At 40.1% G+C, this 24,378-nt stretch overlaps 1 protein-coding gene and 2 long non-coding RNA genes across 3 annotated transcripts; 2 read left to right on the top strand and 1 right to left on the bottom strand.

Moving 5' to 3' along the window:
- Positions 1 to 1,016: 1,016 nt before the first annotated feature.
- On the bottom strand, positions 1,017 to 2,627 carry LOC119734035. The gene is made up of 2 exons (XR_005272013.1): positions 2,464 to 2,627; positions 1,017 to 1,368 (listed from the first exon to the last, which is right to left on the bottom strand). It is a non-coding gene; the product is annotated as an uncharacterized LOC119734035 (long non-coding RNA).
- Positions 2,628 to 13,363: 10,736 nt separating this feature from the next.
- LOC119733963 lies at positions 13,364 to 15,076 on the top strand. The gene is made up of 3 exons (XR_005271992.1): positions 13,364 to 13,410; positions 14,221 to 14,337; positions 14,594 to 15,076. It is a non-coding gene; the product is annotated as an uncharacterized LOC119733963 (long non-coding RNA).
- A 910-nt stretch (positions 15,077 to 15,986) lies between these two features.
- On the top strand, positions 15,987 to 17,010 carry LOC119733848. Its single transcript, XM_038207214.1, has 2 exons — positions 15,987 to 16,069; positions 16,584 to 17,010. Exons 1-2 carry the CDS (start codon positions 15,987 to 15,989, stop codon positions 17,008 to 17,010), a joined length of 510 nt encoding a protein of 169 aa, XP_038063142.1.
- Positions 17,011 to 24,378: the final 7,368 nt, after the last annotated feature.

The raw sequence follows: 24,378 nt of genomic DNA, 5'->3' as shown, positions 1-24,378 counted from the left end.
CATGCGCATGTATAATTAGCATAATGGAAGGACAAACGGGTCACCTGGATACCAGCGTGAACAACGGTTCGCATACGTACGTAAATGGTGCCCTGGTATCTGGTCATTTCTCATCAAGGGGAATTCCCTTTACACATCTCAATTTGCGTGCAATGCTGTGTATGAGCTAATAATGTCCAGAGCATTGTTTATTCGAAACAGGGTAGTTCTATGGTTTACTGAGGCTAAAAACAAACATCAGAAATTCCAAAAAAACCGGCCCTATAGTAATTCCATCTGCTCCTGCCATTGTGACTCAATTTAAAGTTTGGCTCCATGATAAAGTGGACACATCACACATTTTGCTCAATGGTCAGGCCCAACAAGATGGTGTTCAATTGAACTGATCTTTGGCTTTCATTTCGATAGTCATGCCCCAAACATTCAGAGCACACACGATTGCCCTCAATTTTTTCCCCAATAATACTTGATTTTCACAGATTTTCACAACCTAATCTAAACATAAATTGGTCAAAACAACATTAATTAGTCATGTGGGACAATATGGCCTTAAATTATACCAAATGATGTCTTACATGACTAATTAAAGTTGTTTTGACCAATTTATGTTTTGAGTGTAAGGCCAAAAAAAAAATAAGTCGGTCTCTGGTCAGCGCGCGCGTCGATTTTAATCATGCGCGTCGATCTTTTTTTTCTCCAAAATGTTCCGCGGTAGCTCCAACAGCGCCCTCTATTTCTGCACCTCCTCAATTTTTTTTACCAAAGAGCACCAAGGAATGGGAAATTGCACCAAGGCAAATGATCGAAAGCACCAAGGCAAATTATGGAGGACACCAATGTACATAAGGACACCAAAAAAGCAAATAGTACCCCACCTTGTCTGTACAATCCAAGCTTGAAGAAAAGAAAAAAAAGCCAAAAAAAAAAAAAAAAACGCGTGGCCGCGACATTCCCGGAACTTTGTTCTGACCAGAGACCGACCTATTTTTTTTTGGCCTTACTTTTATTATTGGATATTTGACTCATTGTACTGACTTTGCCATCCCTTTACACAATGTTTCAAGTTGACCTTAAAAACTTTAACTAGACTTGTGCAGAATCACAAAAGGCATAATTGTTTAACTTGATGAATTATTACTATTATTATCACTAAAACAGTAGTTTCACAAACGGCATAATTGTTTAACTTGAACAATTATTACTATTATTATCAATAAAACAGTAGTTAACAGTGTGAAATCATTAGGTGCAAAAAGTGAGTGACCGCCCCGTAAAAAGAGATTCTTTACATGTCAGAATCATGATTCTTCCCTTAGGCCTATAGCCTTCATGTGCCAAGTATGGATGCAGGGGGTCAACTTCTCAGCTCTGAACAAGGTAAAAAAAAGAAGGAAAATCAGGTAAAAAATTATAAAAGTAAGGCCAAAAAAATATATAAGTCGGTCTCTGGTCAGCGCGCGCGTCGATTTTAATCATGCGCGTCGATTTTTTTTTTCCAAAATGTTCCGCGGTAGCTCCAACAGCGCCTTCTATTTCCACACCTCCTCAATTTTTTTCTTAACAAAGAGCACCAAGGAATGGGAAGTTGCACCAAGTCAAATGATCGAAAGCACCAAGGCAAATTATGGAGGACACCAATGTACATGAGAACACCAAAAAAGCAAAATAGTACCCCACCTTGTCTGTACAATCCAAGCTTGAAGAGAAAAAAAAAAAAAGCCGCGTGGCCACGTCAATTCCGGAACTTTGGTCTGACCAGAGACCGAATATTTTTTTTTTGCCTAACTGAAGTAAGTGCACCAGTAGCATTGTAAACAATGCACGTCATAAATGATTTATCAGCATTATTTCTGCTTTTCCAACAAAATCACACATTAAAAAGTACCTCAGCTGGCCTGACCCCCCCCCCCCTAAAAACTCCTCAATCCACCCAAATACCCTCAAAACACCAAACTTTTTGATGGATTAACTTTTCCATCATGTTGAAAATTCTATAACAGTGTTGAAAAACAAACACGCACCACTTTGGATTTTGCCCCAAGTTGTATTTTCTAAATAACTGCATACACCCTGTACATGTATGCCCTAATTTAGTTTACATTTTTGTACACGTAACTGAACTACAAAAATGTAGGAAACTGAACTTGACCAAAAATTAAACATGAGTAAAGGCACTTTCAGCAAATCATCAGACGCCAAAAAAATGAAGCCGCACCCCTTCCCTTCCCCAACCTTCCCTCTCCATCTCCATCAAAACAAAGGGAAGATACACAGACAGTTCCTTAGGGAAGCACCAAAAGCACTTTCAAAACTCAAAATAGATTCAGATTCTGTTTTTACTAATTCCATGTAATAGAAAATAGTACAGTTTGCTGAAACAAGTGACAAATTTTAGCTTCACTTTCATTATCATCGATTATGTCACATTTATGTGTACTTTAATTTAATTAAACTACTACAAACCTCCCATGTGGTGGTGGTGCTGACATAGATTGCTGTTGGTGTGCTGTGGCAGTGGATGTGGGCATGGATGTCTTGGAGGATTTTATTTCCAGTTTCTCCTTGAAGCCTCCCCGGAGTACCAATAATCACACCTTTAATAGTAATGTAAAAAACACATGTTTACCATGGTCCTCATAACATCTGTAAGTAATGGGCAGATAGAACCATCAAATGAAAACAATTTCAAACATGTGTAGGCTAAGGAGGATGAAAATTCTTTGGTAACCAGTTAACATCAGTCTGCAAGCTCCTACAAATAAGAGTGTCATAATGCAGCACACAAAGTTTGACATTTTTTGTACAGGGATTTGCAGAAAGATACAACATTTTAGTGGTGTACAAATTCACAATGATAAACTTCAGAATATATGGCATTACCTGGCCAATGTCTAGTAAAAACAAAATTTTGCAACAAAAAACAAATAAAACAAATGGTTTAACAGAATTTGTGACATACTTATCAATGGTAGTAATAATGTCCAGATGTACTGATACTCAATTATACATTTTCCTACCTCCGTGTTCTCAGTTATCTCATCATGAGGCCGCAGGATGATGGGTCCTGGATATGCTGGAGGCTGTTCCTGATCCCCCATAAATTGGTCCAGTACAATTTCCAAGGCTCTTCTAGTGGCATTAAGTTCGGCTTGGTTTCTATGCCATGTATGCCATAGACTATGGCACCGAAGACTCAAACATACGGCCACCAGAAATAGTAAGGAAATTTCAACTAACAAACACCAAAACAGGACTTTTTCTTGAAGTGTAACCATGTTTAGTAGGAAAATCCTTGTTGCACTGCGGTACATACAACACATGCACTGCGCAAAGAACAGGTCCGTCTACAAAACTGGTGACCAGCAATAAACCGCTTAGCTTCGCGCGCGTCAGATGAGTCCAACGCCTACTGACAGAGGTCGCCAGGGTGACCGTAAGATCATGGCAAAATTCTGCTCGGTGCACTTCAAAAATCTGTCAGATTTATCAAAACCTGCCGAGTGCCATGAATTACTCGAAATACACTATAAACACTTAAAATCACATGCAGATGTTGTAATATTGCCTTAATTGTGGTTCAAATTACATTATAAACAATTTAGAGTCCTATAAAGGTGTTATGAAATTGCGTAAATTTTAGTCGAAACGTGGTCAAAACGAGGTTGCCTCACGACAAAATCCGATTCCAAGTAAACCTCAGAACATCGACAAGGCAACCTGCCCTATTTTGCGATGGTTTGTTGGTTTTGCTATGTTTTTTCTATCAAATAACAATTTTTGCAGAATTCTGCCAAAAATCTGCCAAGAAAATTCATTCTGTCAAATTTTCTGTCAAACTCGTTAAAAAAAAAATTCCGTCAAATTTAGCCGAAATTCGGCTAAAATGGTCACCATGGAGGTCGCCAAAATCTCTCATTAGAAGCATGTAGAGTCTGAAAAAGCGATTTTTCGTGAACAACTGGTCAGGTGTTCGCCAATTTTGCCTAAATTCAAATCACTGTTTACAGTTGGCCAAATTAACTGTTCTTGTAATAACGGGCATCATGTACCAAAACCAAAACAATGGTACCGGACACATTCTTTGACTAAGATTAATTATACCATCCCTCCTAGTTTGCCCACTATTATAAAAAAACAAAACATTTCATACATGGGTAAAATGAATGAATGAGCAAAAAAAAAAGACAAGATGCATTAATCCTATACCGCCATCATGACGGCATAACTGGCATAACTAGCAGGGCTAGTATAAAACCCACGGGTGCAGGCTGGGGGGGGGGATGCGGGGATGCGGGGATGCGGACGCACCCCCCCCCCCCCCCCCCCCCCGCTTCCCGCCAGCAGAGTTCCGTTTGAGGTGTTCATATTTTTATTTTTATTTTTTAAACCAAACTGCAATACGCTATTTTATTAAGGTGAAAGTACGCGTGGATTTATGATACACGATGACCAAACAGTAATAGCAAGTACATGTATCTGGGGGAATCGGCTTTTCACGCGCGCACTTGCCTTCCTCTTTTTTGGAAATCGCACCGGGGGGGGGGGGGGCAAACCAACCTACGCCCCTGATTTTAACACTTGATAAAATACATGAACCTAAACAACTGGCTGGATGAAAACGTCGTTGATTATCCATTATTGAAATCTAGGGTTTTATAATTCGAAAAAGGTGGACACATTTTCGAGGGATCAGCACTGAACGAAATCATAATAGTTTTAGACCTATTTTTCAGTCCTGATTTTCAGGGGTTGTGCCCGGCAGATGGGGACTTGGGTTTCCGCTTGGTAATGCACGTATACCTTCTGCAGGCTCCTCCTGATATTACGTCACTATCCATCCACCCTTCTTTGTTTCTAAGATGGCGAGCCTAATTCCATTTCTTCTTGTTCTTCAATTTATGTGCTTTTTTTCTCAAGTTTTGATAACTAACGATGTGATGATTCCTTCCACTGCCCTCTCGTAAGAAGGCGTGGTTCTACGGGGGTTTTAGCCCCCCCCCCCCATTGTTGTCCCCCCCCCCATGTGCAATATGAAGTTGAGTTTGACAAATTTCACCCAAGCTAGATGGATCCTGTTTATCACTCCCTTTGCCGTTTCGTTTTCCTATGGCATTGGACAAATTGCCCGGTACCCCCCCCCCCCCCTCTCTATGGTCGCCATGGACCGGACTGTGACGGTGTAGTCTTTCAGCGTGCTACGGCATTCAAAATCTCAGATTTTCACTGTTAGGCATCATTTTCCAGCGTGACTACACGCTAGTGCCTTGTAAGCATGAGATTAGTCACATCATGATAATAATTTTATTCTGGGACTATTATGTATTGGGATGATGACCTTTGTTGCATAAGATCATTCGGAAGGTCATTCTATTCCTGATCATTGCTTTCGTCTGCTTGATGTTTGTTCTGGCGTCTGCAAAGGCGTAGATTCAGGGAATCGGTAGCTTAGGTTCAACCAGAGAGTGTCAACCGAAGAACAAAGAACGATATGGCCGGAGGTCAGAGCTGCGGTTTCCAAATGAACTTTATTCCACGGTGAACTGTAAAAAAGTACACAAAACCTTATAAAACACTTTGATCCATGTTTAAGATGAAGAAATGCGTATAAAACACTTACTAAAAGCACTAAAATCCCTTTAAAATGAGCAGTTTATATAAAATGAGGATAAACCTTAAATACAAGGATCGCTCCACCACGTGAATGGGTAACCTATCGGAATGGAGCTCTTTCAGGTTTCAAATACAGGTATTGCTCACATGAGTAACTTCCAAAGTACACGGAAATCTAATTATCTATGAGTAACAGAGTGACTAGTACTAAACACTATTAGAGAAAACTACGGCAGCAGATTTAACCATAAACGTAGCTGAGTCGAATCTAGATGGTTTTTAAGTCCAACAACAATAAAGAATGTAATAAATCTACGCACGTGGAAAATATTGACTCAGCAGAATTATCTCGAAATGACATAGAAATACTGAGAAACTTACATGACTGTGGGGCTAGATGAATCTACAAATGACTAAGGTGACCTGCAAGGATTACACAATGACTGGAATCGGACGATTGACTGAGATTTCTGAGAGAAATCAGGCAGAATGTCAGGCTAAAATGTCTACCTTGACAATGCCGTTCGTGAGGTGAGCGGAGACCGTAAAAACTGAACAGCGCCCTCGGGCGGCTCTCCGGGTAAGTGACGACGGCCGTGACAATGTTCATTCTAAGTCCCGCCCACTCACTTTCGTTTATAAGTTTACGGATTACTGCCTTTACTTTCCCAAGGCTTGTAGATGTCGCCTGTGTAACTAAGATGAACTTGGTGTTTACCGTCGATTTTAAGTCGCGTTGAATAGTACCACTACCAATCAAGGTTTCAAAAGTCATTTTCCATAGCTGCAGTAAAAACATGTAAAAACGACTAGGTAGACGATTGCAGGCGCTGCAAATTTTGAAAAAGATGAATGTGGACTGTGAACATCTAAAAATTCTCATATAAGTATCACTTTTCCGTGAAATTAATCCCTAATGTTTTTTTCCGGGATATTTTATGGCCCGTCCACTGAGCATTAACAATGGTTTGACAGCCCCATTGTTGAGATCACCGGGTTTTTACTGATCGTGTCGCAAAGGATTTCTTCGAGGGGTATTTCACGGATAGGTAATCCTCGCCCACGTGTTGAAAAAAACGTGAAAATATCGGTAATTCGGTTCATATATCGGTAATTCGGTTCATGGTAAATCTAGAGAAAAGTGGTACTTTTACTAGAATTTCACGGATATGATGTTCATAGCTATCTTTTGCCTTATAGGGTACCCTTCTTTCCTGAACAATTCATTCACATTTTTTATGTCGCACGCGCAGGGTCAAAGAAATCGTAGGGATTACGTCAAGCGCAATACTGAATACCTCTTCTGTTTCATTACTCAGACCTTATCATTGATTCTGAATTATGAACTTTGATTAATGAATAATAATGAATGTAAAACCTTGGTTTTGTTTTCGACAATCAAACCTTCGGTCAAGTAAACCCAATTATAAATTGGAACTATAGGCCCTACCAAACCTTCAGAAATCTTCAGATTACTACATCGAATGTTTGGATTACCATACCCTATTCAATTTTTTTTTTTGGGGGGGGGGGGGTAATAAACCCACATTCTGGTACATTTGTGCATTTAGACTATCAAGCATTTGGCTCACCGAACTTTCGGACAATCAGAACTTCGGACTCGGGTGGACCACACCCTGGCATCTCCCGGCCGGCCCACCGTCGGAGGATCGTACTTACCTTCAAGAGAGGGCGCTCTAACGGTTTCGAAGTAGCATGTCTACTAGGGGCGGAGACACGATCGACCGCGCGCGAGCTACACATGTGGGTCATTCCATGTCAGACCAACGCACTTTTTTACCTCATGTCTTCCGATTTTGATAAAAATTGCTGTGCTTGTAGGTCCTAATGAGCAATGAATACACACCAATTTTTAGCCCGATCCGACCTACCATGTGGTCAGGGCAGAAGCCACAAAAAAATGGCATTTTTGGAGTAAAATACCACCCTTTTGGTATAAATATATCAAAACTATGGCAATTTTCATCAAATATATGTGAATTTGGTATTAAAATAATGAGGATTGCATGCTCAAATCACTTCTTTTGTCAAAATTAAATTTTATGAAAAGTAGGTCACGTGACCTTTAATATGCTATCGTGACCTTTGACCCAATTTTTGTAATAATGTATCATTCCGAAAATCAACGAAATAAAAATAACTTGCTAGAGCATGTCTTCCTCTATCAGAATCTACTAAAAATCAGTTGGGGTCTTCAAAATTTACAACTTTACGACTACTTTTGTACAGTTGGTAGGTTACAAATGAGTCAATTTATAGACTTTACATAAGAAATACACCAACACAACTTACTATTCTGTTTCTTAAGTTACTAACATTTAATTTTAGTAACTTAAGAAACAGAATAGTAAGTGGTGTATTTCAAATTAATCTAGATTTTTATGTATAAAGTACAAAGCCAGGAAAAACAAAATTCTACCTTCTGATTCCAAAGAAACTGTCTAATCAGAATATCTGGACTCGGAAGTGTGCTAACTACTAACAGTAACCAGGCCTTCACCCAGTACAGCGGACTCACGTCCAGGTGAAATTCATCTCAAAGGAACAAAATGCCAAGTCTGTGAGAGTCATTAAAGTTCAAGAAGCACAGTGATGAATGAGTAAGGTAACTTTGATTGTAATATTAAGTATTATCTTCAAGCAAACTTGAATCCTAGACCCTGATTAGTCCATCTATAGCAACAACTGTGTGATTTTATATAATATTGCACAGCTATATTGCACCCCAGATATTAAAAATGTACGTGTACATATGTTGTGTTATTTCCTGCTGAACGGACCAATACACTACATGTATGCACGTACATCTTCACCGTGTGTACGCATTTGATATCAAGTTTGCTTGAAGATAAATTGGTTATAAATCCCACTTGCGCTCGTGGAACACGGAATTATGTAGTGCATCGAGTGGCATATGGGTCACAGCATCATTGCATTATTTCATATTCCAAGCGCGCTCGTGGGATAACTAATTATCAGTGGCACCCAGGAGGGGGGGGGGGCTTGAAACCCACCCCCAACATTGTCAATTTGTTTGTTTGATTTTAGGCTAGTTTTTGTTGGTCCAATCTTGTACAGAAATTTGAACAAAAAACGATTTATGACCCCCCGCCCCCCCCCCCCCCACCAAAAGCCAAATCCTGGGTGCGCCACTGCTGATAATTTACACTATGAGTCTGGTTAGACCTCATCAGCCCTCAGAATGAGAAATTCACAAACCAAGATATATTTTAGTAACTTTAGAAACAGAATAGTAAGTTGTGTTGGTGTATTTCTTATGTAAAGTCTATAAATTGACTCATTTGTAACCTACCAACTGTACAAAAATAGTCATAAAGTTGTAAATTTTGAAGACCCCAACTGATTTTTAGTAGATTCTGATAGAGAGAGACATGCTCTAGCAAGTTATTTTGATTTCGTTGATTTTCGGAATGATACATTATTACAAAAAATGGGTCAAATGGGTCAAAGGTCACGATAGCATATTTAAGGTCATGTGACCTACTTTTCACAAAATTTAATTTTGACAAAAGAAGTAATTTGAGCATGCAATCCTCATTATTTTAATAACAAATTCACATATATTCGATGAAAATTGCCACAGTTTTGACATATTTATACCAAAAGGGTGGTATTTTACTCTAAAAATGCCATTTTTTTGTGGCTTCTGCCCTGACCACATAATAGGTCGGATCGGGCTAAAAATTGGTGTGTATTCATTGCTCATTAGGACCTACAAGCACAGCAATTTTTATCAAAATCGGAAGACATGAGGTAAAAAAGTGCGTTGGTCTGACATGGAATGACCCATGTGGAGTTTGAAGCCATTTTGAATTCAAGATGGCATCCCACATGCATGCCAGGAAAACGAGAATCGGTTTCCCAATTGAAAGTAAAATGTCTCTTTTCTCCCCAAAGGTATGTGAACCTAACCACCATTATTTGTATTTTCAATTCCCACTGAAGCCTACAGGGGCGCATTAGGCAGTTTGAGGACTGTTTTCGGGTGAAATAATCTGAAGATTTTGATTGGGGGTAGGCCTACGAGTGAGAAAATGGTCAAACGGTTATTGGTATGGACTATGGTACTTGTTAGCGATGTTGTGCCCATTCTTGAAAATCACGCAATCTTAAGAATGTGCGCGCATTCATAAGAATGAGCGCCCATTCTTAAGAACGAGCACGCGTTCTTAAGAATGAGCGCTCATTCTTAAGATTGGGTGGGAATATCACGTGCACAGTTTATGAATTTTGCCCAATCTTAACAAACATTGCACGACATAATTATGTTATTGTTAAATGAAATGTATAGCGGTTAAAAGGGAAACAATTTATATAAAGAGGAAAGAAAATGTGCTTCTGTACTCGTATAACTACGATAATTTGAATCAAATTAAACCTGTTATTATTGCTTTTTTTGCCCACTATGGGAAGTTTTGTAATAACGGAGGACTGGGAACTAGTCTGGGAAGTGCTTTGTTTAGGCTAGACAAGTTACAAGTCCCTATATGTATCATATTTATGCCACGAAAAAAAAACGATGTCCAGAAGCTGCCGAAATTGCTCTTTTGACTAGATAGAATCCAGCAATAGCACTATGGGATGTCGCAGTATTCAATCTCATTCTTCACATTCTTCATTCTACGTCCCCCCCCCCTCCCCGCTTTTAATATCCCAAAAATCAGAATTCTTTCCACTAGTATTATTATGTCTCTTATTTTTTCCAGGTCCCCCCCCCATATCAATACGCCTATACTTATCATATCCACTCTACTTTTCAGCGACTTGCGTTGCAACAGTATAATTATTGAGAATCAGTGAACGAGGATGCAGCTAGACTTGCCATGCGCAGCCGGTGCTCGGCATCGACAAGACCGTTATCTTGTGCGCTCAATCTGGAAGAGTTATTTTTTGCAAAGATTGCGCAAGGATCCAGTTGCACATTCTTAAGAATGTGCATGCACATTCTTATGAATGTGCATGCACATTCTTAAGAATGCGTGATATTCAAGAATGGGCACAACAGCGACATGATGTAGGCCTACATTTATACATGATGTATAGGCTATAGTCTGACTCCCTATAGATTATCGCGGCATGGGAAATTTCTCTTTTTGGTTTGCCAAAACTCCTTCAAGTGGCAATTTTTGTCCAGTTCACCAGTCATTAAGGACTTTTTGCCGAATTGTATAAAAACGACGATTAAAAAATGTGTCTTTTGGCATGTTTGGGACTTTTCATTAAATATTAATTTAACATTTTCCAAAACTTGCTAATTTTCCCTAAAAACTACCGTCTATATTTTAACATAAATCTTTAATGGTGCTCTGTCCATGAAAGTTCCATTGTCTGGTTCCCAGTCTTCAGCTGCAAATGTAAAATGAAGTCAAAGAACGATATTTGCACCACGAAATCGTAAAAACGTTTACGGAATCAAAATAAGCACAGCGCGTTAACAAAAATAAAACGGCACACCGTGTAGACTAGAGTGAATGGTGCCCCCAATCGACAATCAGTAGACTTGCCTCAGGGATTTGTGTTCTCCTTTCGGGGGAAGGGCAGGGTCTTAAGAAATCATCCTGCAGACATTTAGTCTTTAATCAACTTGAGTTGAACGTTACAGGGAAAATATCAGACTTTATTCAGGGGATGTTTTGGTCAAATATTAACTATAAATAAAAAAGTTGAGATCATTATAAAAAAAACACTTCCTGCATACTGTGATAATAGGAAGTCCACCTCTGTTCGCACACTCCGCGTCCGAGCATGTCTATTTTCACAGGCATCTTATACGGAATAAACCACACCACCGTCAGATTTGTTTATATCAATTTGAAAAGGAAGAGTTATACAACAGAAAAGACAGGACAATTCGGGAAGGTTAGTAGGCAGTCTCTATTCCAAATGAGAAATTTGGTAAGTACCGCGATAATACGGCAACCCATCCTATTTTATGATCCATGGACCTTACTATCGCCCGACCATCTCCAAATGTTAAAAAAGGTGATTCGTAGAGTATTCAAGATTCCAAATTTGTACGCAAGATTCCAAGAAATAAAGGATTAAAACAACTCCCCCAGATGCTAAGAAGTTTCAGCTCACAAACATTTTTTTTAAACTATCAACACTCATCGCAAACTTCACCGATTTTGACGCTTTATACTGAAAAATATAGCAGCCATCTTTGTTTATCATCGTAGCATGATTGTGTATGTGCTATAGCCGAGAAATAATGAGTTCATTCTTAAAAATGAACCGAGTCGGGCCATAATCAGCCAAAATCCAGATGACGTGATGTAAAGAGAAAACGTTGCAACAATCTCATAATGAGCGGGGCTGTTCACCTAATATGCATATTTCAATTTCAGGGATAAGTTTGAGCGTGGCCACATCCCCACCTTGTTGGAAACAATTTTGAACCTTCACTACTTCTGTATTTCTTTACAAAGTTCACCACCTGGAATATATTTTGATTGCATTTTCTGTTAAAAACTGGGTTACCTATGAATACCTTTCCAAAGAAATCAAAATCAGCAAATGTGGTCAACAGGTTATTAGGGAGGTACCGTACATGTATGGTCCTTTGATTTTGGCAACCACACCCATTTTGACATAAAAAGCAGGCGGTAGCGCAAAAAAAACGCTGGCCTGATGCTGCTGAAGCTTGAAATTGTTGGCTCTTTTTACCCAAAATAACCCTATAAAATAAATATGAACTAATGTGAAGGAGCGGGGTCACTGGGGTGTAAATTTTAACTTTTGGGGTGATTTGACAGTAGAATGAACCTGCATTAAAATTGCATGTTATTCAAATATAGATAGAATATACATATCAGGGTGATGGTGATGCAAACATCCGATGGTTGAGTGGTGAGGCGTCTTTATTAGAAATCAAGAGGTCATGACATGCATGAGTGCGAGTCCCATGTACATTTCTCATATCTCGACAAGACTGTTTTGTTCATAAAAAATGTAAGTGAAGGGCAAAACCGAATATTGAATAAAGTTGCATTCTTTTTGTTTTCTTTTATCTTGTAGGTCCAAATAGGAGAAGCTGTCTTGGCATTGTGGCCACCTGGTGGCTCCTGGCACCAAGCACATGTTACTGATTTTTGTTTGAAGAAAGGTAATTTTTAAAGCTTCTTTTAAACATTAAACTTGCGAGAAAGTTCATGAAAGCACTTATAAAAGCCTTCAAAATAAAGCAGCCGGATATGTACATTGCAGACAAGGACAAGAGCTTGTGTTGTATAATATTTCATATGTCAATGACTTTATTTAATCTTGCACCGCATTATTTTTGACATTGGCCAGACCAGGCACATCTTTTGTTCACAACCTTGATGCCAGTACAGGCCCAGGCCATCATCTGTGGGTAGCACTGGGATATTTCTGGTCAGACTCGTTGCAAGCGGCCTGGCACACAGATATTTCCATCCTTGCACACTGCGTGTTTACCCGCCATCCGTTCTGAATAGCAAAACTTTTGCGAGTATACCCGACATCCGATGTCAAGAAGTTTTAGTTCCAAATGAAAGATTTTTCTGTCCCCTCTGATTTGCACCACAATTGTTGTGCAAGAAAAATGTCCACATTTCAGCCTTTTGGAATTACCAAAGATTCTACCCTGGCAAAATTGTCACGTTTTCTTTCTCTATTTGCTTTTCTTTCTATAAAAGAAAAATAAACACAGTTCATAATTCCCTTATAAAATTTTCAGGGAAGTTTCAAGTGAAATATGTGACAGATGGGTGCACCAGGACACTCTTTGACCACCAGGTATTTGTAAAATTCAAATATGTATGTTTTATTTTTTATGATAATACAGTGCTTAATTTGTAATGGTTTCATGTCGACGAAAAGCTTCTTTTACCTAAATATGCACTGTAAGTGCATATGGATAACGCTTATCCACAAATTGTACTAATAGAATTAGAAGGCACCCCTTTGTGCCATCTAGTCGCATATATCCTGTGATCTATGGGATTTAACACAGAAAAAAGGCCGTTGATTGATAAAAGAAATGGCTGTATCTGGAATTCTGCTTTCTGAAACACAAAAAAGCCAATGCCCAAAGACGTGAAAAACTTTTGTTGGAATGAAAAATCAAGCAAGAGGGCCCCATTGAAGGGAATATATACATGTACATCATTTGCTTTTTCCGTGATTTTCAGAAATTGATGGATTTGGGGGGTTAGTATTTTGTTGAAAATATTGTTTCACTGACTTGTTTGAAGTTTTGTGTTCGAACCTGCTGGAAAAGAAACCCCAATAATGTAATGTCCTCGTAGTCTGGTTCCCTGACCCCACTTAAATTGAAATGAGCAATTCATACACATCTGGAAATTTCAAGGTCAGAGAAACATTCCAGCTGGCTTGTACTCATTCATGGGTTATGTGGTTGATTGCAAACAAAATACAGACTGACTAATAAACAAGGTAGATCGGGGACAGTATTTGTAAAAGCCAGGTCTTTCCCAACACTGATCGGCTGACCAGTGTTAAAAGTTATACAAAAACACCACTTTATAATTACCAAGGGTTTTGTGGTTTATTTAAAGTAACCGGGTGAACACCTTTTTTTTTTAGATTGAGAGTATTTCGCCTGAAAGTTGTGAGGCACCTTCCTCGTCACAGGTGATGGAGGCAGTGGCAGGCGTAGATGGTACTGAACCAGATCAGAGGGAACTTGCAAGTCATAGCAAGGTCAGTTGTATTTAGTTTTACATGTATATAGACTAAATAACCCCTTGATGAAGGGGAGATGCAATGGCTATGGTCAGGAATGCTGTTGTCAGTTTGCGTTTGTCTTCACTGAGTGTATGTGGTTGCTGGGTGAAGGAGTCGTTCGCCACTTCTCCATACCCAATGTCCTGATGTAGTAAAATGTAATTATGTTGTCATTAAGTAATTGAAAGGTTGCCCTGTTAAACTGTTTTCGTGCATTTCTTCTTTTTTTCAGCCTGAAAGCTGCGAGGCACCTTCCTCGTCACAGGTGATGGAGGCAGTGGCCGGCATAGATGGTACTGAACCATATCAGAGGGAACTTGCAAGTCATAGCAAGGTCAGTTGTCTGTATGTGTTAAATGTTTACAATAGTATTATATGGACTTGAACTTCTGAGCAAAGAAATTGACTTCACTGGGTTTTGAGTCTAGGAGCTGCATGATCAGCCCTATAATGGTTGTCTCCCAATTTGTCAATATCTTTGTTTGTGAAGTACAAGTCAGACACTTCCTGTATCCTTTACAGTGTGTTTCGGAATTGGTACGTATGATAAGTATAAAGTATAACTAATGGAACATATTTGCTGTCAAACCATAGATGTGTCTTTCAAGGATTTTTTCAGATGGCTTGAAATTGAACATTGAATTAAGCTCGCTTAGAATTTCCTTCAGGACCTGTATAACATGGTATTATTGTCTCACCTGAACAAAGTACAAAAAGATTATGCAATCACCATCTTCTGTACATAGTACAATCATAGAGCAAGGACCCAAGGAGTTCGTCCTCCAATACTTCAAAAGTTAAAATGATGGTCGCCGCGCTCGAAAGCTACAATAGAAAGCACCTGGCGCCAGTTGCTCAGTTGCTCACTACGCTAATCTCGACACAATAGAGATCCGTGCTCACTAATGGGGGTCAAAGGGTTAGGAATGGTCGGGATTGTAGGGAGAACTGAGCCTCTCCCTATCCATGAAGTATCCCACACGGCCAGCGTCTCTAATAGCCTCTCCTAATCAAACTCCTACTGCTTGGCTTCGCGCGCCGACCCCTGTTTTTAACCGATGGCAGAGGTGTGAAAGGCGAGTGTCTGGCGCCTTAAAACCAGATTGCTCCGGGCAGGTGGGGCTCGTCAGCCATGGGAGGCAGCTCACCTAGGAGAAGGAACTCTGATCTCAAACCCGGGCAGGTGGGGCTCGTTAGCTATGATCAGCAACCCATCTAGTCTAGTTGGACTGATGTTGAACATGTCATCATAAGTTATTTCTCCACCTCTGGCTAACATGTTCCTGACCAGAGGCGATCTACATCATATTCAGTAGAGCTCGGCTGCTGTGTCTCCGGAAACAAGCTGTCTCAGGGCCAATCACCCGTGCAGCTGCTGGATCCGGACTAAAACAATTCCAGCAATCCAATCGATTACGAAAACCACAAAGAAGAATCCGCGTAAAACTATGAAGGTAGCCGGGCGGCTGTCTACAGACGACTCCATGACGGATCAGCGGGAAACCGGTAGAACATCCCGGACTGTTGGTCTTGATAAAGGTCGCTTGTCTGCCTTCGAACCTCTTGTTATATCTACATATAATGTGCGTACTTTACATCAGAAAGGTAAAATTCACCAACTCTTCATGGGCTGTGCAGATGCAGGCGTTGACATCATCGGAATCCAAGAGCACAGGCTCATCACATCCAACTCCACAGAGGAAATTTGGTCAGACGATAGAAACTGGGTCATGGTCTAAAGTTCAGCAACCAAACAGAGGCAAGGAGGTGTGGGTCTACTCATGTCTGGACACATCTTTAGGTGCCTGCAAAGTGTTGAATCCGTCTCTGAGAGAATCCTCTCTGCATCTTTCCACGGCAATCCTCAGTTGAGCATCACTGTTGTGTATGCACCTACAGATTGTTCACCAACGCCAGACAAAGATGACTTCTATACATCCCTCACGGACTATCTAGACCAAGTTAAGAGGCACAATATCTACCTTGTCCTTGGCGATTTCAATGCCAGAGTTGGGCTAGACAGTCACCTCTCACCCCGAGGTTATTGGAGGCTATTGCCACCATAATACCACAAATGACAATGGCGAGCGGTTGGTCAACCTGTGCCAGGAACATAAGATGAGACCTGCTCCAATGAGATTTCCACAACCAAGAAGCCGCCAGTGGACTTGGTCTCATCCAGCTGGATCAGTATATCAACTGGATCACATCTTAATCAACAGCAAGTGGATCAACTCTCTCCGCAACTGCCGTGCTTACAACTCGGTAGAATTGGATTCTGACCATCGTATCGTCAGCATTCGGCTTGTCACCAGTCTGAGAACTAGCAAAGGGAAACCTTGCAAGAGACCTAAGTTCAACTGGAAGAAGCTGCAGGATCCTGTCACGAGAGAGATGTTTCAATTGGAGCTATCAAATCGATTCCAAGTTCTTAATGTGGAAGACACACCAAGTCTTACAGATAGATATGCACACTTTGAGACAGCGGTCAAGGAAGTTGCAGAGACAGTGGTTGGCAAGCGTGAGACTTGTGGAATGCCAAGTTGGGTATCAGACAAGACCATCCGACTGAAAGTTGAAAGGGATGATGCCAAGAAGAAGTACTCCATTTCAAAGTCTCGTCAATCTAGAGAAGATGGAGGAACCTGAACACCAGACTTAATGAGTCCTACAAGGCTGATGAAGCTGCTTCACTCAACATGCAGATGGAGGAGCTAAAACTAGCTGACCAAAATGGAAACTACACCACCACTTGGAAAATCATCCACACCCTCTCTGGGAAGAACTCCAAGCAAAAAGTCAAGGTCAAGAAGAGGGACGGATCAGCCCCTACTAGCGACCAAGAGTTGCTCGAGGAGTGGAAGGATTACTTCAGCTCACTTCTAAATAATCCTGGTCTATCAACACCACAATTACCACCACCAGCTGCTGAGGACCTGCCTATCTTCATTGACCCCCCTACACGTGAAGAGACAGCTGAAGCTATAGCAGCCATGAAAGTAAACAAGGCAGCAGCACTGGACTGCGCTATCACAGCAGAAGCACTGCAGGGAGGTGGCGATTTCATGCGTGATACCATCCATGCCTTCTGTGCTGAAGTCTACACAACCCTATCTCCACCACATCAGTGGGTATCAAATGTCATCATTCCCTTGCCTAAGAAAGGTGACTTATCTCTCATGACAAACTACCGGGGTATCTCACTCATGTCCATAGCTGCAAAAGTTTACAACAAAATTCTCTTGAACAGAATACGTTCTTACATAGAGCCACTTCTGAGGAGCAACCAAGCCGGCTTCAGATCAGGACGTAGTTGTGCTCAGCAAATACATATCCTGAGGAGGATTATGGAAGGTTTCAAGGAATACCAACTCCCACTGACAGTCACTTTCATCGACTTCAAGAAGGCCTTCGACTCCATTAACAGGACTGTTATGTTTGCCGTATTGCGACATTACGGCATCCTTGAGCCCTTGGTTAACGCCATCCAAGTTCTGTACAACAACTCAAGCAGTGCAGTCATGGTAGATGGAAGTATATCAGATCCATTCCAAGTAACAACTGGAGTTCTTCAGGGCGATGTTCTCGCTCCCTTCCTATTTATCATAATTGTTGACTACCTGTTGAAGGCGGCGTCGTCAACCGAAGATTCAGGAGTTGTGACTCACCCACGTCGATCTAGGAGACATCCAGCCAAGATGTTGAATGATTTGGACTTTGCCGATGACATTGCCCTACTAGAATCATCAATATCTCGGGCTCAGTCACAGCTCTCCAGGACTGCTACAGCAGCTGCAGATCTTGGTCTTACGATAAGTGTCACCAAGACAGAATACATGACCCTAAATTGCAACCATCAGCCAACACTTGAAGTTTACGGCAATCCCATCAGCCATGTGTCTGACTTCAGATACCTGGGATCCATGATGGGATCCAGTGCTAGTGATCTGAAGAGGCAAAAAGCTCTGGTCCGGTCAGCATTTTGGAAACTGGAACACCTTTGGAGGAGCTCAGTTATACCAATATCTACCAAAGTGAAGCTGTTTAAAACAACTTGTGTTACAGTACTTCTGTATGGTTGTGAGACATGGGTCATCACACATGATATGGAAGATAAAATTAACGCCTTTGCAACATCATGTTACCGCATCATGTTGAACATCAGGCGAATGGACAGAATTCCAAACACAACTATCTACAACCTGACCAACACAGTCCCTCTTGTAGTCCAGCTAAGAACCCGCCAGCTGAAATTCCTGGGGCATGTACTGCGCATGCCCAACGATGAGCCGGCGAAGGTTTATGCACTGTACACTCCACCGCATGGTAAAAGAAAGCCTGGCCGACAGCGAACATTATATTCAAGATATATCAAGAGCCTTCTTGGAGACCATGAGGGTTACCTGCAACCGGACCAAATTACATCCTTAGCCCAGGATCGCAGCAACTGGAGGAAACTTGTGGTCGCCTGCTCCGCAGCCGAATGAATGATGATGCTCACTAATGCCAAAAAAAGGAGTTTGCATGGCTTCGTAGACAGTACCATGGTAAATACGCATGCGCAGTTGTCATACATCGCTAAAAATGAATGATTTTGAAGTGTTTGTTCGGAGTTGGCTATACTGGCTAACAATGTGGTCAACATCACTGAAACAATCATTTCATGAAGAACAAAATGCTCTGTACCTTTAGTGAGAAAACTTGTGAAATTTTCCAAAAAAACACGTCATCAATGATATATTGCCAATTAAAATGTATGAAAATACATGAAAACTTTATCTGAAAGAAATCCAATTTATCTCCAAATTACAGGGGCAGATAACGCTTTTAAGCACCAACAACTGCACATTGCTAACTTGAGTTCATAACTCACATCTAACAACTGCGCAGTTGTAAAAACCTATCTTGTCGTAAAATATATTTTTCAAAAAAGAGCAGCGACGTGACATGACTTATTATGCAGCACATAGGGAGGTTGTTGGTTACCAACTAAAAAGGCGGCGATGATCATCGTGTTCAAAGGCCGCTGGCATTCACGCTTTGAATGGTCGAGGCTTGCGGTCACAGTGCTGTAGCTATAGACATTCCCGAGGGATTGGTATGTTAATGGTCAAAATGTAAATCGCCCAAGAGTTCTGACTCCTTGGGTCCATGCTCTATGGTACAATGTACGTATACATGTAAAAACAAAATGTAGTCCCTATTCAGTCTGTATGTAAATGTGTGCATGTTCCAGTTATTGCAATTTTGGTTGAAGTTTTGTAAACAAAAATGGTCTGATGCAAAGGATCATGGATTCATATCAGGTTGTGTTAAAGGTCAAATACTGCGGTCAAAGGTCATTTGAAGGAAAGTTCTTAGAATATATAGGCTTAAATTGTAACACTTGTCTCATTTTGAAACTTAAAGTCCAATTGCAATCAAACTTGGGTCATGCATGCAACATTATAACCTTTAAATAGGCCTTTTCTCACTAGCTCATCCATCCCCGAGGCAATCTTTCCCCGGGGCTGCCTCACGGCCAACCCGGTTTGAATCCCCGGGTTCAACCCCACGTCGATTCCCACTTGCTCTTCTCAAATCATACTTATTTTCCGGAAAAGTGTCTCGATCGCCCCGGGGATAAGACCAGGGTTCAACTGGCCCCAGGGATGAGCAATCTCGGGGGGTGACGCAGGGTTGATTATTTCAAGTGTGAAATGTGGTTTATTTTCACCCCAGTGTCACCCCGGGGCCACCCCGAGATTTGTGATTTTGTATTAAAACAGAAAATTGGACAATGAATTGTAAATTCATTTCATGTTGATTTCTCAATTTTTACCTCATTAGTGTAAAAGACAGACCCGCCAAACTTTAATATCAAAGAACAAGTTGTTGGATGAGCTATCGGAGGGCACTTCATCAAAAGAGGTAGAAACTGAAAGTGAATTTGTTCCAGACTCTAGCTTGGGGTCCGATTCTGCAGAGTCATATGTGATTCCTCTGGCAGCAAGATGTCAGTTTAATGTTTCCACAAGTTCTTCCGTATTGATCACCGAGGCAACCTCAAGTGGCAACCTGAATTCTGCTGCTGCAAAAGCAAATTCGACTCCAGGCAACAGTGAAATATCCTCAACAAATTCAATTAAAGTTGCCAAAAAAAACCAACAACGATGGGACATGTAGGAAGTGGGACAAAAAACAGTTTTGCTACTACTGTGAAGAACCCCAAGCAAAATTACCAAGAAATTTAGAGTCTGTGCACAGAGACGAGCGTGACATTCAGCTACTCAGTAACTCTCGTGGTAAAGTCCAGTGCAAACACGGCTTGTCAGTAAGATACATTTTAAGTGTTTCGCAGTTTGTGTTAATTAACCCCATAATATGCCAGAAGCTCTGTTTGTACTGTGTTTGTACAAATTTAAATTTTATAGGTGTTCTCGACCCATACATATGTATTATGGGTCTCATTTTTGGATACCAATTAATATCTGGATGAGCAGTAGCCGAGTCACATGCTCAATTTTTATCCCTTTGGAATAACATAAAAACAGTAACCTGTAATGTGTGTGTTTGTCTTTGGACAGAACACAAGGCTTTTCCGTTTTCTCTTCTTTTAAAAAAAAACAAAAAAACGTTATTGTGGAATGTACTTGTATGGCGATGATAAGTTTATCAGATCTGAGATTCGTTATGTTTTATGTTGGTAGGCCTTCATACCTGCATGTACCGTATGATACATGTACATGTACATGTACGTGTATGTGCAGCGACATTTATTCGCTCACACAACAAACGCACTTGTAGTCGACCAAGTCTGAAAATTTCAGCTACAGTTATAATTCTCGCCACAGGCATAGAATATGATTGCAATCCAGCAGTCGCATGGACAAGGAACACACCATCACACCATGTGTCCAGCGCAGAGAATGGCACCAAGTACCAGCAAGGCCGGGTTAAGGCACAAAAAGATGAAACGAATTTGTTATTTTTGGGGGGAGGGGGTGTAATCAGACTTTTTTAGTGGTGAATCCGTAATCAAAGTTATCAACAAAAACCATGGTTTGAGTTGGCCTGAGCAATGATTAAAAAAATTGTTACTGTTAGCAAAAACATTTGTAGGGCAACTGACAATGGAATTCGGAAACGACATTTTAGACATCCCTGCCTGAAGGGCAACTACGGGTACATGTACATGTACATCAACAAAAATTCACAAGCCCTAGACCAAGTGTTACTACTATCAACACTTGGTTAGTTTTAATAAAACATGTTGTGCATAAACTAAACACAAAACCCCAATTATAATAACTTGCACTGAAAGTTGACTGTTGAGATTGTGTAACAAGGTTTATTTGAAAGCAATCTCCTTGCTGACAAAAATAATTGGGAATAAACACCAGTTTCACTTTTTAATACATACATGTAGGTTAACTTCAGAATAGATTTTTAACAAAAATGCAGAAATTCAAATAAGAAAATGTTAAAAATAATTGGGCTTAACCCATTAGAAATGCCCCAGAATGCACCACAAAGCATCATATGGTCAAAAATTTCCAGCGGCCCTTGAACGGGGCCCTGGACCCCATGTCGCAAAATCTTCGCACTCCGTGCTCGTATTGTTCTTTTTGGGCAAAATACCACTACGCTATAATTTCATCCTGGCTAGAACACTGCATACATACACATCAAATTACTGTAAATAAACTTTATTTCTACACCAAGTTGGGGGCATGTAAGTGAAGCATTCTTTTTGAAATATGAGGCTAATAATTTTCAAACGGGTCGATATATTGTTATGTGTTGGATTGTGTGAATTTGATTTGTCAAGACATGTCAGGGTGCCAGTACACACCGTTACCCTCTGCCTTAATGTTAACATTGTGCGTACACATTAAGCGCTACTACACTTCTTTTCATGTCAGTAAAAAAATGACAAAACAAGCCAGTTGTTTGTTTCGGTGATCTGGTGTTATATGTTGCTGACAGAACGATTACCTCTAGTCTTTTCAAACTTATTTTTACACGGATAGCTGACAAAACAATTGTTGCCCATTGTGATGTACATCTATTGCAGGGCTTTTGTGCAACCCGAGGGAAGAATGGCACCCAAGGGGAACTCGGGTGAACAAAATGCCATGAACCACATCACAACGTGCAATAGTTGTATAATGTACATGTATGATGCCAGGATGAAAATATGACCTTAAAAGTGTGGACTGAGACTTCCGGTACTACAAAACCAAATTGCATTGCCAATGGACATGGTATACCGCAAATCATTCCAAAAACATTGGCATCCTGAAAAATTACATGTTATACAATTTCCTCAGCATATCTGTGAAGCATGAATATATGTCGACAGTAGTATAGGATTTCCCAGCATTTTTAAAATGTTTTTCCTTCAAATTCAAAAATTTCAAATTAGTCCAGCGGAATCGATTCAGTGCACTTGCAATATTCAATTTCATCAATTGTCTTACAATTTCAATCATTAATAAAATTCAGAAAACAAAGTTGTCTTTCACAACACAATTTAATGATCTGTTTACTCTATTTGTTTGTTTTATTTGTTTTATTTGTTTTATTTCCAATCATCACAACAAATGTACAGGTACAAGGTTAAGTTAAAATTAAGATCAAGATGAATGGCAGATACCAGACAAAAGCAGGGCTTATACATGAACGAGGCCTGGTTCCTTAATAACTCTATGAATAATAGGGATTTAATGTTATTTGATACAGAAAAAAAAGAACACAAAAGTAACTAACTGACACTATACAGAATCACAGAATTGATAAATCATCGTTGTTGCTGTAAAGCCAGTATGATAAATAACAAAATGAAAGTACTACACTCTGTAGTCTACAAATGAAATACCACAGCATAAATGCACCAGAAAAAAAAAATTCAAGTGTTTTTTTCAAAACAGTGCAAAACAGGTGTCGGTGTAATTTTATTTCAGAAGACTGCGCCTTGATGTCTAACCGTTTTTATAAATAGCATGGTTTTGGCCTTTCCGATGTAAAGCATAGCTGCTGATCTTTTATTTTATGATGGACAATAACTGTGAGGAATTACAAGTGTCACTTACATGTAAATATAAAAGCTATAATATAGGACCTAAGGTAGAACCTTGTGGTACACCACACTTAAACATTTTTAGGGACAATATATTATTTTTCCATTGAATGAATTGTTTTATGCCAGACAGATAATTCCTGGACCAATCCAAAACCATTCCTCTAATGCCGTACCTGTTAAGTTTTGAAAGTAAAATGTTATGGTCAATGGTATCGAATGCCTTGGAAAGGTCCAGAAACAATCCAATAGTGTGATGAGATTTATCTAGAGATAAACTGATTTTATCAACAAGGTCAATCAAAGTCATTTGGGTTGAGTAATTTTACTGAAATCCATATTGCAATTTAGTCAAAATATCATTCTTAGTTTAAAAAGAATAAAGACGATTTGTAACTAATAACCGCTCAAGTACTTTAGAAAGACACGGTAATATAGAAAAAGGATGATAATTCTCAGTTATTTGTGGGTCACCTTATTTGGCGAGCTGCGAAGCAAATGCGAGCATAATGTAATACCAATTTCTGTCCGTCTGTCCGTTATTGTAAGTTTTTTGCTTGCAGGATTATTGGTGTTAAATATATGGAATTAGTGCTTTGAAGTGCTGTTTTTGATTTTATCGAAAAAAAAAATTGTGAAAGTTAAACGTTAAAGTTTTTGGCTGTATTGTGTACATCCATAATACAGTGTATCTGTACATATATGTATACTGAGCACTCCATATACGTGTACATACTTACATGGGGATATAGACACATGCACAATGTAGGTACACTGTAGATTGGAAAAATGTACAGGGTGGGGGGTTGCAGGACAAGGTATGTAGGAAATGGATGGGATGTTGGGAGAGTTGGAGTAATGATTGGGTTGGATAAATGGGATAATGGGGCGGAGTAGGAGATGGGATAATGGGGTGGGGGGCGGAGTTAAGGATGGATTTGGGGGAGTAGGATTGG

The sequence above is a fragment of the Patiria miniata genome, unplaced genomic scaffold (genome assembly GCF_015706575.1).
Source record: "Patiria miniata isolate m_02_andy unplaced genomic scaffold, ASM1570657v1 HiC_scaffold_26, whole genome shotgun sequence".
NCBI classification, from domain to species: Eukaryota; Metazoa; Echinodermata; class Asteroidea; order Valvatida; family Asterinidae; genus Patiria; species Patiria miniata.
Note: the sequence above shows the minus strand (reverse complement) of the source record. Positions and strands in the feature narration are given on the sequence as shown.